This window comes from Vespula vulgaris, chromosome 11 (assembly GCF_905475345.1).
Source record: "Vespula vulgaris chromosome 11, iyVesVulg1.1, whole genome shotgun sequence".
Classification (NCBI taxonomy): Eukaryota; Metazoa; Arthropoda; class Insecta; order Hymenoptera; family Vespidae; genus Vespula; species Vespula vulgaris.
In genome coordinates this window covers 5,352,468-5,368,934 of record NC_066596.1, presented here as the reverse complement: position 1 = coordinate 5,368,934, position 16,467 = coordinate 5,352,468, and the positions used below count along the sequence as shown (strand labels likewise).

The 16,467-nt window shown below is 37.4% G+C and overlaps 1 protein-coding gene and 1 long non-coding RNA gene across 4 annotated transcripts in view; one reads left to right on the top strand and one right to left on the bottom strand.

The window, feature by feature from the left end:
* Positions 1-4,711, bottom strand: part of LOC127067494 (discoidin domain-containing receptor 2-like) — a 58,691-nt gene extending 53,980 nt beyond the window's left edge. For both annotated transcript variants that reach the window (XM_051002483.1, XM_051002484.1), the window contains exon 1: positions 4,242-4,711. Coding sequence is in view for 1 of the 2 variants with exons in the window: in XM_051002484.1 (XP_050858441.1) it covers positions 4,242-4,317 (76 nt within the window). In the remaining variant the exon portion in view is untranslated. The remainder of the gene's footprint in view (positions 1-4,241) is intronic.
* Positions 1-16,467, top strand: part of LOC127067499 (uncharacterized) — an 82,626-nt gene that overhangs the window by 45,859 nt on the left and 20,300 nt on the right. The window lies entirely within an intron of this gene.

The window sequence follows — 16,467 nt, the reverse complement described above, 5'->3', positions numbered from 1 at the left end:
ACTTGGAGAATCTTTGCTTTCTGTATATATGTATACATATATGTAAGTGTATGTATGTATGTAGGTATATATATATATATATATATATATATATATATATGCAAACATATGCATATACATGTGTAAGTTTATGTAAACTCCGCTTCAAATCAAGCCACCACGATTCTTATTACTATGCTAAGATCTTCAAAAGGGTTTAGAGATAACCGTGTTTCAATGTGAATGATTTAAGTTATTTATTCGTAAATCCTTTTACTGGAGAATTGTTTTTAAACGTACAACTAAGAAGACGTAATTAAATCACTGTTCACTTTCATTTTAATGAATCGAGGAAAATTGGGTAGAGATGTATTTATTCTTTTTTTTTATTATTAACCCGTCATAAATGGAATATTAAATTTTAATTTTCGTTTCGTTTTCACCGGATATTGTTACGTGTTGGCGGCGATAGAGACGAAATTAAACGGAACATCCGGTGTATCTATACACACACACAAATATATATATATATATATATATATATATATATATATCTACAGAGAGAGAGAGAGATCGACTTCGTGACGGGAGATCAAACGTAATTTGCCACGGGGGATGATTTTCCGGAATAACCTTTTTAAAGTCGTGCTCGCGTGGTAAAGTAAATTTCGCGGTATCAAGAATAACGCGAAACGATGCTCGAGAATGAATAACCGAGGCGGCGGACTGTACCGTACCGACACAAAGACCGGAAAGCAACCCCTATTTGTATTGCTAGACCGCAAACATAGTGCGTACTTACTGTACGTTGATGCGGCAAATACGCGTACACGTTTACCTCTCCTTCGATCGCTAGTGATTCTCACTGAATTAGTTACGGAATCCTTTGCGGATAAGTAGTTACATCGGGTGCTAGTATTTATGCTAGTATTCATTGTCAGACGATTAACAGTTAACAGTTAACCATGAATGATTAACGACGTGATGATGAATAATTCATGAATCTAGTTATTTTACTATGAGTATTGGTCCGAGCCAATCGAATTCATTCGGTTAATATTCAATCGAATTATTTTCATACAAAATTCGATTTAATTATTATTAAAAATAAGCCCAATGTGATTTCAATATTGTCCTGATTTAATTAATCGTTATAATATTAATGAAATGCAATCGTAAGTTAATTTTCTTTTTCTTTCTTTTTTTTTTTTTTGTTTAATTTGTAATATCGATTTGTAAGAATCTTTTAAGTTCTGAGGATTATTTCGTTGATTATATATTATTATTTTAGAGGAGAGAAATTTTGACGTTGATAGTTCGGAACGAAAAGGAAGAGAATTTCAAGGGAATGCCGTTTCACTTAGTATCAAACACGCGAGCTATGTTTTCAATTGCAAAATGTTCCGCGATAATTATGCGCACATTTCAGAGATGTCTCCTCTACATAGGCATAATTATAATGCAGACTAATAGTTCGCTCGTCGATACTTCGATTGTGGACAGTTTACGACCAGAACTCTGGGATGTTCTGCGTATACAGTGTCAAATGTAATAATACATGTATAAACGTATACATATATATATATATATATACGTATACACATACACAGACGAGTCTGTTGAGAAACGTACGCGTAGCTGTAGCATAGATGTATTGCGTAATACGTATTTGTATCCTGCATTGCAAATATCATGGCATGGATTATATTAGTAATATTCTGCGGTTTGCAAGCGGTATGTTCCGGACGAGCTTATGCGGCGGATGGACAGAATCACTTCCATCTACTTTTGTTTATTCATTATCAACTCGTACATGTGTATTATGTTCAAAACGGCATTTGTTATCTAGATTGTTTTTGTCAAGGAAATAACATTTAACTCATTGATCGAATAATTGTTAGAAAATGTTTTCTTATTAGAACAATTTTCGACCAAAAGACGAAGGTAATTACCATTAGTATTTTTTAAATCGTTAGATATAGAACAAACGTTTTTAATCGTATTCGTTTTTATTCGACGAAACTATAACTGATATCATCAGCATCGTAAGATAACCGATTATAATTTGTTATATATTTTCCTGTATCTCGTATACCCCATAGACTTCCCAGAGTAGAACTGTAACGAGTTTTATGTATAACACGGATAGAATGCATATGAGGATGAAAGGCAAAACATGCATTTTGAATTTCGGAGCTTCTAATCGTAGTTTGCCGGAACTTAATCGGCGGACGATTCGGTGACACACTCGACACTAAAACCATTTCCATGTAATGCTTGAAAATCGTCTCTCGTCGACTTATCCCAAACGCACGATTATCATTCCCCGATGACAGATACAGACGTTGAGAGAAAGAGAGAGAGAGAGAGAGAGAGAGAGAGAAAGAGAGAGAGAGAGAGAGAGAGAGAGGAAATTTTTACAAAAAAGAGAAAAAGAAAGATCTTTTATTTTTTTACTTGTCAATGAGTTTGCATAAAGAATCACCACAAACATTGCTAGTGGATAATGGCTGTTGATTATAATAGAATCTTTTATTTTTAAACTTTACATGTCGAAGATCATTCCGTCGGGTTTGATAATGTCATTAAAAGTCAAAGTATCTCTTTAAAGAAGATACAAGATAGAATTTTTATATTTTCCTCTATACTCTAAGGAGAGTTCAACGCAAAGTTATGTATCGGGCACGTTGTTGCATACTGGTATGCGTTTAGCATAGTAGTTACGATGTTCGATAATTTAAGTTGCTGCTGTGCATCAAATACTACATTGTTTCGATTAGTTGGAAGAATTGCGACGGTAGCTGCAATCCTTTTTTTTGTATCTTTTTCTTTTTTTTTTTCTTTCTTCTTGCGTACACCGTCGACGTAAATCAAACGAAAGTTTGCTTGTAAGATTTCGCGAATATTCGATAAACTTGCAAATCGGGTTGTAAATTTCGATAAAGCCCCGATACGACATGACCGACCGGTTTTTACGTTATAGCTATAGGAACAGTAGATAGAACGCGTACCAGGGTACCAAAAGCTCCACTCAACTCTCACACTTCTAAGCTAACTGAGAACTGATACATATACATATAAGCATACACTTCGAAAAGACAGTAACTCTAAACCGAGAAAGAAAGGTATACATACACCAGTATAGAAGGTAGAGAAGAGAAGGAGAATACGAGCTCATCGTTGGATCCTTACGTGCGAAATTCAGAGAATGGCGATCAATGAGAGAATGAAGGGGCGGGAGAGCGAAAGAGAGAGACAGAGAGAGAGAGAGAAAGAGAGAGAGAGAGAAAGAGAGAGAGAGAGAAAGAGAGAGAGAGAAAGATCTCTTTGGCTGGCGAGCTGTCGCGGGGTTTTACCAGAAGAGAGAGAAGGGGTAACGTTTGATACCGTTGGCCACGGCATTCAACGGGGCTAACTCTATCCCGGCAAATTACATTTCCATCCCGCTACGTGATAGGTGCAGCAAACATGCCCGTCAACGTCCGACCGAGTTTCTCCCTGATTAGTTACACTCGACGTGGATTATATTTCCGAAGCAATTAATTAACAAAGTTTCAGCGACTCGCGTTTAGCTACTTTCCCGCGAAACAGTTACCCAGAGTATTGTACATTTTGAAGTGTGCAACGTGATCTAAGTATATGTATAGTATATACGTCGTGTTTCTCTGTATCTAGCTTTGCGTGACACGCCGAGAAGTGAAAGGGGTGAGTTGGAGCGAGAGAAATAGAGAGAGAGAGAGAGAGAGAAAGAGATAGGTGAAATTTCTTGCGAGCATCAGGACAGCTTGGGAAAGGGTCGAGAGAGATAGAAGCGACCATCGTCGACGCATCACGTGGTATACCCTAATGGAAACTGTCACCGAAACGTCTCTGGTAAATCCTCCTCCTATATGTCCGTGGCATAGCACGGATTCGCATGGCATTTCCACGGTGCGACATATCCTACGTGATACTGTGCGATCTATGACGCGTCGTCATCAAATTTTCCTTTTCTCCATATTTATGTGCATCCTACTATTCTTTCTTTTCTTTTTCTTTCTCTTTTCTCTCTCTTTCTATCTCTTTCTTTCTTTCCCTGTTTTTTTGTCTATCTCTATCTTTTACTCACCTCCTTTCCTTTCCATTGAATTTTTGGAGGAAGCGACAAAATTTTCGTTGAAACGATTCTCCTTCTCCCAATTTCTTTTCTTTCTTTTTCTTTTCTCTCTCTCTCTCCCTCTCTCTCTATTTTTTTCTTCAGCTAGAAGCGTTGATTTACTCACCGAAAGAGACTCCAGGGACGACGACGGGTCTTCCTATTGCCGTCCCGCAGGGTGAAAGAAACCCCAGTTCGCACATTCGCTCGCTTCAGGTTCTCTTTTTCGATGTATACGATACGATGTATGAGAATGGATCATGTTGGTGACTCTTGTTGCGTTCACCTTTCCCCATCTTCGGAAAAGCGTTTATATACCTAGGAAATCTCTTGGAGATACTTGTTGACTATCTTTCCTAGTATCACCACGAGAGATAATTCTTGATAGGTTGCATCACCATCGAAACTAAATGTTCCAGATTTATATTCACGTTATAATCTTTCGATAATATTAATATATCGATATTATCGTTAATAACGTCGGATGAACCTGATTTAACAAAGCCTCGGATTATGGTTAGGTGAGGATTAAGGAAGTAAACGTTCGTTAACGCGCGAACGCGACGTCGAAGGCGCGCTGCCTAGTCGCAGACTGAACTTACGATCCGCGAGTAGCATCGATTTCGATGGTGGGAGCAAGGGCTAACACAGAGAGAAAGAGAGCGAGCGAGAGGGGCGTGCTGCTAGAGGGAAAAGTACGTGGGAGGGGATGGGATCGCTCGACGAGAGGAGCAGTCCGTTGGCTATACGTGATCTCTATATGTGTGTAGTATACATTTATATATCTATATGTGTGTACAGGTGTGTACACACGTAGTACGATATATAAAGGTGCGCGCGCGTTTCTGGTCTCTGGTAGCTAGCGCGAGGCGCCACGCGGAGCCACGCGCCGCCACGCGGCGCAGCTACGACAGGAAAGAGGTACCGTGAGACCCCTGAGTAGCAGCTTTTAAGCGTGCTGATGGAAGAATCGTCTCTGGCCTTTCTAAGGAATAATGTAGAACCGGAAGATTTTTTTATTCGTTCACATCTTATCCAGATATTTTTTTCGGATTTGATCTCTTCAGGACCGGGATATTATCTTTCTCCATTTTGATTTTATCTTATCCAAAGGTTTATTTGAGATTTGATTTTTTTCTCTTCTTCGTTGGGTCAAACAAATTTTATTTTATAGTTTGATATATTTGTATGTATATATTATATTTATTTATTTACGCGAGTACTTGCTTTATCATTCGTGATTAAAGATAGCGACGAGAGAAAAATTCTTCTTTTAACGATTGGTTTCATTTGATTATCATAGAAAATTTCTTAGAAATTATTTTATTGGTGTTGGGTATTCAGATTTAAGAAAAAAGAGTATCGTTGTGAAATATTTCTTGAAGGATATTTCTGTAAATCCGTTTCTTTCGTCATTGCGAAAATTAAAATTTCTCAGCAGGTAGGTCTTGAGACATGGGTGGAAAAACGCGAATACACGGATAGTCCCCTGAGAATCATTGTTTCCATTTCACCCAAAGTAAAATACCAAGGGACCATATATTTCTTTCTCTTTTTTTTTTTCTTTTCTCCCTCCTCTATCCCTCTTCAAATTTACCAGACTTTCTTTTTAAGAGGGGGAAAAAAAAATACGACACAAGGAAATGATGGTGGCTTTATTATCGAGTCGAATGAAAAGGATTCATGTATATAAACTGAAATTTAATATGAAATCACTTAATCTTATTTTGCTTTTTGATACTTTGATTAAGAAAGATGATTCCTTTTACGTTGAACGTTAAAATAGTACTTACCCATGTAGATTTCGTAGATTTCTTTAGCAGATAAAGAGAAATCATTACCAAGCGTAAAATAATTTACTATAAGTATTTATTATGTTTACCGGGGGATATTAAATTCATAAAAGCTCGAGCTCGCCTTCCTGCAATATCTTAACAACGCAACCAGAAATTTTTCATACATTTCCATTAAATTATTCTCGTGGTTATTCTTCGGCGAATGAATAGCCGGAGTAAAAGCAAACGCTTGTACTATCTCGCGTATCGCGTATCCATCGGTAGCCATCACTGTTTCGAAGAGGAACGTCGAGTTCATCGAACCATTAAAATTTCCCATATGTATTACTACGATTTCCAAAAAAAAAGAAAAAGAAAAAATAGAAGAAAGAAAAAACTCGCGATATCGAGTCCTCCTGCTTAGACGACGACGACGACGATATTACCGAGTCACTCGATCCGCCATTTTACAGAACGAAAAGCTCACGCTATAATTTCCTACCGCCTACTTTCCCGTATAAATATTTCGTTTTTCGTAATGCTCGCCGCGAAAAAATATACGGAGCATGCGTGCACTCGTTAGAAACCCCGAACTTGTCCATTTTCTCTTTCCTTCTCGTTTTCTCTCTCCCTCTCATTCTCCCTCTCCCTGTCTCTCTCTCTCTCTCTCTCTCTCTCTCTCTCTCTCTCTCTCTCTCTCTCTCTCTCTTTTATTCTCTCTATCTCTTTCTATTTCTATACCGCGCATTACACTATCTCTGTATATGTAAAGTTCGTTAAAAGCGCCCGTGGGAATACGATATAGCTGCACGAGGCAGGGATGTTAAGATTTTCGTAAAAAGAAGCGACGCGGTCGAGCAGTTCCAATTAAGCTTACTGGACGGTCCGCCTCTAGACAAATATTGTACAGGCAGCGTGCGTCCCGATGAAACTGCCGCTTCTACCGGTATGACGTGCTATATTAAATATTCGTCACACACCTAATACTAGGAATGTATACCTCGTTAACGACACTGTAGAGAGAAGAAGTTGGACGGGCAGCACTCGTTCGAGTCGACGTTGCTTACACTCCTTTTATATGTTCCCTCCTTTTTCTTTCTCTTTTTTTTTGCTTTTCTTCTTTTTCTTCATTTCTCTCTCTCTCTCTCTTCCTTTTTTGTCAACTATTTCTTTTATTTCTTCTTCTTCTTCTTCCTCCTTCTCCTTCTACTCCTTTTCATCCTCCACCTCCTTCTTTTCCTCTTTCATTTCTTTTTTGACTTTTTGTTTCTTTTTCCTCTTTTTCTTCTTCTTTCATCATCCACCCGTTTTAGCAGTCACGACAGCTGAAATACGTTAAGCTACGTCGTTGGAGGAATATATATATATATATATATATATATATATATATATATATATATATTCGACTGTCCGTCATGTCATAAGCAATGTCCTTGAGCAAATCGATACCTTGTTACTGTCTAAGTTGTTAATAACTAACAGTTGGGTAGGTGATTAATAGTACTTAACGTTACTGAAGGAGGATAAGTGAACACCTCCTATATTTCGAAATGTACGTGACTTAATCAACGATCATGAATGAGTCTTTCGATCGTGTTACGAAAGTTATAAGAAACAAATAGAGACAGTGAAAGAGGGAGACAGGGAGAGGTCTTCTGGGGAATGAAATATATATGGTCCTTTTTTTCTTTCTTTCTTTTTTATTTTTGTTTCCTTTTTCATAAGTTTCGAAGTCCCATTTCGTCGATATCCTCATTAAGCTTCGTCGTCGTGACGACCGTAGGTACGGTAGGTAGGTATCGACGTCGTCGTGGGAGAAGGCGAGCGTTCCTTAATTATTTCTGTACTCAGCGAATTAGGGTGACTTGTTTTCGGATATTACTTTTCGCTTGGCAGGCTGCCGTGATAAATCGCCGATGAGCACGCGACCTTACGAGCCAAAGGTGTAATACAGTTGGTCAAGAACAGAACAAAGTAAAAAGAGTTTGTACTACTATTCTACTACACTAATATTCTTCTCTAATCGAAATTAAAGAAGGAAAAAAAAACACATTTCGAATGGATGATTGGAGGTGTGGGGAACGCGATGAAAATTGCGACAGATTTCTTTTTTCTTTTTTTCTTTAAAGAAAGACAACGCAATAGAATAGAGCGACCTTTTTTGTTACGTCTATTTAAAAAAAAAAAAGAAGGAAAGAAGTAAAAATTCATTATTCATTTTATTTTTCTTTTCATCGCAGATGTATTCGTACAATTTGTGTTCGATGCATGAATAGTTTTCTAGTCATGCTCGGTTTTTATCATTCATTTATATCATTCATTTATAGACCGTACGATTTATTAAACGGGTTCAATTAATAAAAATTCATTGCTCGTCTTATTCTTCTTTCCATCGCAAATGTATTCGTACGATTCATGTTCGATGCATGAATAGTTTTTTAATCATGTTCGGTTTATATCATTAATTCATAAACCGTACGATTTACTAAACGTTCAATTTCAAATGAATATTCATTAAAATTAAGACGTTCTTTGTTTTAAAACTTTAATTAATTAATAATTTAAAGTTTAAACACTCGCGACTAACTTAATTCTCGAAGTCAGGATAAATCGAAGGTTGAGTAAATATTGTCGGACGTTAATCACGAATTATGTCTCTCAGGTATCGCCTCATTGACATTGTTATACTAGGTTGTCATGCTGGAACATTCCGTGGCGAGTATATACGAAGCTTTCGAAGCTTGTATCGCGGTTGTCTAAGCTTGCATTAATTATGAAAGATTCTCGATATCCATCGGGGCCTCAGGGAAGGGCCACCCTTCTCTACAACGACGTAATACACCGGATAGCTAGCTCGTAGGACGGGCGTCCATTAACTAACATAAGCTCCTAATCCCTACAGTTGAGTTAGCACATGGTGCTAGTGTCCGCCACGAGTGGGGTCCACGGTTTACAACCACATTGACGATTTTGCCGATCTCTCTCTTGTCTATTTTAACCATTATTTTGGAAGTAGAAGAACCAACCGAGATTTTTACCAATCGATTTGGGATTAAGTCTTGAATAAAAGAAAGGACACTTATACGTTTATAACGAAGGATTTAAAAGAAAATTCCTATTTTAAATTTTAATACATCTAATTTGAATATAATATATCTAGAATATATAATATTTAATTACCGTTCAATGTTAGTAATATAAAATTTGAGATTGTTCATCATTGTCATCGTTAAAGTCATCATGACCGAGAAACATTTCATAAAGATATATGTGTGATAGTAATGTGATATGGTTGAGGGTTAAAAAGAAAGAAAAAAAAAAGATAAAAAAAGAAAAACTAGGTGGAATAAAACATCGTAATTCTATCGGAATCCGGTGGCATTAGAAAGGGCGTTAGACCGGATGGTACTCCATCGGTTGGTTTCTTCTTAAATCTTCGTTTCTATAAATCCGTTTTCTCGTTCCACGTTTTGAACACAATACTGGAATTGACCGAGAGATGGGTGGAGATTCGTATTAATGATCCTTCCGACTCTCCGCATCGTGCGGTTTTCATTCGTGATGTATGTGTGGATGTGTGTGCGTATGTGCGCGTGCGCGTATGTGTATATACGTATCTATATGTATATCTATAACTGTATTTATGTACGTATAGGTATAGATCCCCAAAGAACCAGAGAAATGATACTTCCAAAAGTTTTATCGAGCCATTGAATACACCAGGGTATCTCCGAGCTCTCAGTTTTCACAAATTCATCGATCTGTCGTTGAAGAAAAATAGACTAGTAAAGTCAAAGTTAAAGGGGATCCTTAAAAAAAAAAAATGTCAAAATTTAACATCTGCCTTTCTATTCGATCAAAATATCCCATCAAATTCACGATGGAAAATTTTATTCATATTTAAACGAAATTAAATTCAACGAGAGAAAGATCTTCGTAAACAATAGGTGAACCATGATATATTATCCTTATATTTATAGTATAAGAGAAAACGATATCGCGCTGAATAGATACTTGAAAGCGATCGTATAAAGTGGATAAGTACTTACTTGAAACGGTAGTCTCATGCTAGTTGGCAGATCTTTCGAGTTATACCTACTCGTACGATTTTACGAAACGCGTGCATGCTTTCCCTTTTCCTTATTTTTATTCTTCTTCTTCTTCTCCTTTTCAGATATCGAAGCAGAAAGTAGTAGTAGCTCGATGCTCTTGTAGAACGTGTCTTTTGTATTCGTCTTTCTACGAATATCTGCGACTCTCTCTCTCTCTCTTTCTTTCTCAACGTCAGATAGCACAAAGGCTACTACTACTACTATTACTAGTACTTACTCGTCGATCTTTCCAAGCTTTTCCCTTACTGCCTCTACAGGTGTAAACCCATAAGCCCGGATCACCGATCTTTTGGGATTCTTCTTAAGATTTACGATAGGCTACACAAGCGAATGATCGCGTTCCCACGTGTGTGTGTTCTACCTTTTAAAAGATATTTAACTATTCTAAGTAAGTTTACAATTTATCTTTACAAAAAGTTTCTTTTTTTAAATCGTTATAATAAAGTAATAGGAAGTATTCGTAAATATTCGATAGGTATATCCATTAATTGCGATTGCTTGTTAATAAACGATGTAAAACAATTTCATTCCCGCCAATTTTTTTGTTGTGATATATATTTCATACCCCCCCCCCCTCTCTCTCTCTCTCTCTTAACATCTTCGACCGCAGAGGATCTCCCGCACGGGCATGCAAATTTATACGGTAAATAGTAATCCCATTCCATCGTTCGGAATAAATCTACCATAGCAGGAGCGACACATCGAGAACGTAAACCCTCACTACTCACCCATATATGGACGTGCTTGAAATATCGTTGCCGGAGGACGTGCCGCATCATCCTTTGTGACTGTCTTCGTCTTTCCTTTCGTCTTACCGTCTACTCCCTTTCCCATCCGCCCACCTGCCCATCTCCTACCCTCCTATTCCTGGTTTTTCCATCTATCCACTTTTTCTTTCCTCATCTACTTTTCTATAAATAATTTCCGCTCTGTCCATGAAGATTAATTTTTTTAACGATCGTATAATCGTCCTACGAATGAGAAATTAACAATGAATAATCAATGATTGAAATTTGTCACGATTGTTACGGTTGAATAGATCGCTCAATTCAGAAATCGAAGCGAATGGTATGATTTTCGTAAAAAAAGAAGAGATTCAATCGCGAATTCGTATCGTATCATATCGTATCCCATTGTATTAACTGTTGATTCTGTTCTACGAAAATTTTTGTCGTTTATCACATAGAAGAGATTCGTACGTAGGCATCACGTAACGCGATGAGTGAGTGAATTGATGAAGTCGTCGGTCCCGTGACTCTCTCGAACGCGCTTGTCAAACTCAACCTCCTACTAGAAATCGCGTGAAATAGAATTTTTATTTCGCAAAAACAAAAAAGAGGGAAAAAAAAGAAAAAACTATTTCGCAGGTCGATGCTTCTGCTGTACGAGTCGAAAGAACCGTCTACCCTACTTCTCTCCTCCTCTTCTCGTTGCCACCGCCGCATCAACTACTCCTCTCCCTCCCATCGGCAACCTCCATCCATATATGATTCCGTTCGAGTTCAATTTATGGTTTTCGCACGTTACCGTTTCCATCTACCTTCGAGCATAATCCCGAAGCTTGCAACGTTATCGATGTTTCAACGGTTCGACTCGAACCTTCGATTTTGCTCCTTGATATATCCAAGCCAATGCTCGTTTTCGACTTTTCTCAGCGAATGCCCTGTCAAACTTATTCTTGTTTCCTGAATCGTTTATATAAGTGAAAATCATTCTTCATTGGTAACGCCGTAAAACGTAACATTTTCCTTTTGCTTATTCAAAGAAACAATTCGACGCTCACTTTGAAAATGATTTGTGCGATTTTTAGTGATTCGTCTTTTCTTTCTTCTTTCTTCTTCCTCTTCTTCTTTTTTTTCTTGTTCTCTTTCTCTTTTTTTCTAGATAGTCGAATGAATACACATACGTACACTCGGATAAATTTTTGTCGAGTATGAATGAAAATATTTATCATTGGTAGATCATGTTTGGAAATAATTATGTTAACGATACGAAATGAAGATTGTGGGATAATTTTATATATATATATATATATATATATATATATATATATATATATATATATATATATTAAGGTACTTACCAAAACTTCGCCTATATGAAAAGAGAAGGTATTTGATCAAATTTTTTTGTTCTGTTTTTTTCTTTGTTATTTTCTTTCCATCCTTTATAATTAACGTTATTTGACTAAGAGATTTGGCATTTTAAATCGTATAAGTGTATGCACTAGGAAGAGAAACACAAGGAGAGACAGAGAGAGAAAGAAAAATAGAGAGGCAGAGAGGAAAAGAGAAAGAGAATGTATATGTTTGTGCGTGTGTGAGAGAAAGAAAATGAGAGAGCGAGAAAGCTTTGGAAAAATTTTACGCGGAAAAGCAAAGCTTTCTTGAACAGAAATAAGCTGGCACACGTTTCGTCGGGGTTTTGTTCTGCCGACTTTCGCACATCACTGCGATGTAAACTCATTTTTCTTTTATTTTTTTTTCTTTCTTTCTCTCTCTCTCTCTCTCTCTCTCTCTCTTTCTTTTCCTCCATCTTTCTCCTTTTTTTCCTTGGTACTTTTTTAAACGTTTGATTTCGTAGAACAAATTAAACATTAATCTCGCATACCTGCATTGTGAAATTATCGTTGCGTCCTAGTTGCTAATTACAACGGTGGATGCATTGACATTACAAATACATCTCGTTAAAATATTCGTTTTGTTTTCTTAAAGAGTTATTTAAACATAATTTATACGCGTGTACATGAGATTAGATGGTAATAAATAAAAAAGAAAGTCAAGGTACATGTTATATTTTATCGTAGGAAATAAAACATTCTTCCGGTTAGTTGAAAATTCGAATTAGTTGTATCTATAAAAAGATTACATATGTAGGAATTTTTAAGATTATGTATGTATGTATGTGGATTCTCATCGTGAGAAGGTAGGAAGGTGTCACAATTCAATGTAACTTGGAAAAATGTCTCTCGGCTTTGACAAAGGACTTTGTTTCTAATGTACGTCAGAGAAATTCAATCATGAAAACTCGGAATATGTACGTACGTGAGAGAGAATATAGGGAGTATGTATTATATGTATGTATAAGGTGTGTTCGTTCATGAACGACAGAAAGGTCTGCTTCGTGGGCAAAGGAAAATTAAGCGATGAGAGATATAGAGAGAGAAAGGTATAGAGAAATAGAGTTGAAAAGAGAGAGAGAGAGACAAATAGACGAGCCATCGGAGTTCGGCATCCCATGACCTCTGACCCCAACGTTGGATTCTCTAAACGTAGTAATCGCGAATGACGTACTTCTACGTCGAGGGCTGGGAAGTAAACCGATTACCACCGAGGATGCACCGTTCTACGAATCGAATAAACTCATTCACGCAAGCGTAGGAGAGAATAGCGACCAGGAATCGGCCCACATTCTATTGCTGTTGATATATATATATGTATGTGTGTGTGTGTGTGTGTGTGTACACACAATGTGAACTTTTCTTTCTTTAATTATTTCTTTCCTTCTCTCTCTCTGTCTCTCTCTTCCATTCTCTTTTACTTTTTCTGTACTCCAATTATTGTAGGAATCGTATTATAGAATATCTATAACGAATGCAATAGCATACTTTAAATAATGCATGTGAACAAGTATAAGTTTGAAACGAGAATCATTAAAACAAGAACACGAAGAATTTATGAAATTTTTTTGTTATGTATATCAATCGATAAGTAAGTTTTATTTCAGCCCGAACAAATAATTTTTGTTTTAGATGTAAAAAAAATTATATAATACGTATATAATATATTATATGTTAAATATAAATTCAGATCTCTCTCTCTTTCTCTCTCTAAATCGAACATCCCAGACACGTGTAGGACTTTTTCCTATAGTTTAGCGAAGAAGAAGGTTCAGGAATGGCGAAAGGACATCCACAGACGTCGTTTGGAACAGCCGAGGAGAGCTTAGCATCCTAGCATGGACGTACAATCCATGGATGTTCCTTGAAGGAAAAACGAGGGAGTGCCCGCACGTCACCCAATTCGGATTCCTATATATTTCGCAAGGCGAATCGTTGTACCACGCGATACTCGTTTCTGCCGTCCAATAAAATGGAAATGTCCCCGTTGCTGACACGATGAGAGGGAAATGGTCTGCACGGGGGAGGAACCCTTTATTGTTCCGCAGGAGTAAGCAGCGTGCAGGCACGCATAACGTCTACGGAAACACGCGTCATGTTTGAAACGGAGCCTGAAAACCCGAACACACAGGATAAAGGTAGGCAAACTCCCTATCACGTGGTGATGCATGCTTTCGTGAGAAATGCTAGACGCCAATATCGTGCCTTTAGTTGATGCCTGTCTGTCTTTTACATAATCTTCTTCCGAATAGTAACAATGTTTTGAAAAGGGAATTCCTATGAGAAAATGATGCGTAGTAAAACGTGCGAATGGATTAGACCCTTTCCATCCTAAAAGTGGCTGAATCGTTTCGTATCGTATGTAATCGTTAAAGATTGCTACAGTTGATTTCGTATCAATTGATTTTCTAAATGATTCACATCGGTGAGTGCAGTTTTAGATCGTTCGAATAACGTTTCACATAGATAATGTTGTTGTCAACCTAACTTAATGAAGTTAGCTTCTTTGAGTCGTTCGAATTGTATCTATATTTGCTGTTTGGATCGTATTCGGTAATGGTAATGTAATTAAAAGTGTCTGGTTAAAAGTAGGTATTTGAAATATTGAAAATAATATCGCCAGAGGAAAGGATAGAATGTTAGGATGACATGTACGCGTTCCACATACGATATCTGAATCTCCACAATTCTCGTGATACAACTACCCTACGAAGGAAGCGATGTCAATAATGTAATAGGAAGAATGGAAAAATACAGTGACCGAGTTTGCGAAACGACCGTTCTACCGTGACTGCAATGGTTAACACAGTTTCTACGGTTGTAGCGAGGCACTTTTGGTATAAGTCGGACAGTGGCAACGGGGCTTTGGAAGCTCTGCTTTTCCGATTACATGGCATTAAGAACAATTTCATTGCGAATGCTTCTATCCGCTGCATATGTAATTTCATGCAGTCTACTATATAGCTGTTTGCGCATATAGTAATTATTGTTCGTATCTGCTAATGACACGACAATTGGCGAATACGAATATTATACGAGTTTTGAATATTTTCCAAGAGAATTTGTTAAATAATGTAATTAGGAGACGTATTGTCAGGATTATCATTTAACTCGAAGATATATACGAGCGAAGTTTTTGAAGAATTAAAAAGGAAGTTGAAAACATTTTTATCGGAGTCAGCTGCGAATGGACCATGCATTTAAATTCTAAAGATCGATGTCACTGCATTACCTATCATAGTTCGTACGGCAATGCTTTACTATTTTTTTGCTTTTGTATATGCGTCTGTGTATCTGTTGTTATCTTTTTTGTATTGTTCTCTCTCTCTCTCTCTCTCTCTCTCTCTCTCTCTCTCTCTCTCTCTCTCTCTCTCTCTCTCTTCTCAACGAAGATCTTGCATTTTACATAAGACATCGGGTCTCTTTTCAGCATGCCCAGAATTTTGATTCGATTTCGCGTAAGCCGCAGGCAATGCGGTTGTACCGCACATTCGGAAACGCCGTTATCTCTCACGAACTTGCACATAATTTGCCAACGCGAAAAGGATCACGATTTGCATCGGCGGGAGGAATGAAAATTTCGCATTTGTTTATGGTAATATCGTTTCAATGGTAGATACTTTGCCGATGATAGGAGTAGAAGTCGTTGCTATCGACTATGTTATGTTCATGCTTACGCACAAAAAAGAAATTAAATATATCTATATGGAAAACATCCGAAACAAGAGGAAAGAAAAGACAAAAACGAAAAAAAAAAATTAAATAGAACGAGTTGCTATGAGAGGAGAGGAGAAGGGTGGAATGGGGATTGGTTTATACAGGGAGAAGTTGGCCATCCACATCTAACGGGAAACACAACGCTGTCGTATCGGTGTACCTTGGTATCGTGCAACATGCTGCCAGCAACGGAAACAAGTGTTGTAGCTATCGCATCGAGCGTTCGCGATGCACTTCTGTCGTTCGAAGAACGTTGGAAACACATGTGGAAGTTGTCCGGATGCTGCCTTTGTTTTTCGCAGCATTATACACGTTTACATATGTGTATAAGAGCAGGTATACATATCTATGTACACAAATGTACGCATACATATATATATATGTATATATATGTGTATATATATGTATGTATGTATAATACTTATATGTACTACGTACTCGCTGTTATGAGGACGTAACCTCTTTCCAAGCGAACGAAACAATTGCTGGGCTGTTTTCCTCATTATGCTTCTGGACGGTCGAAGCTGATAGCTTTCCGTTAAGATACAAGATAGACCATTGTTTATATTGTATTATTCTTGAAGTAGTTCGAAGTAGTTTTAGACCTAACTGTCGTCGTAGCCATTAATT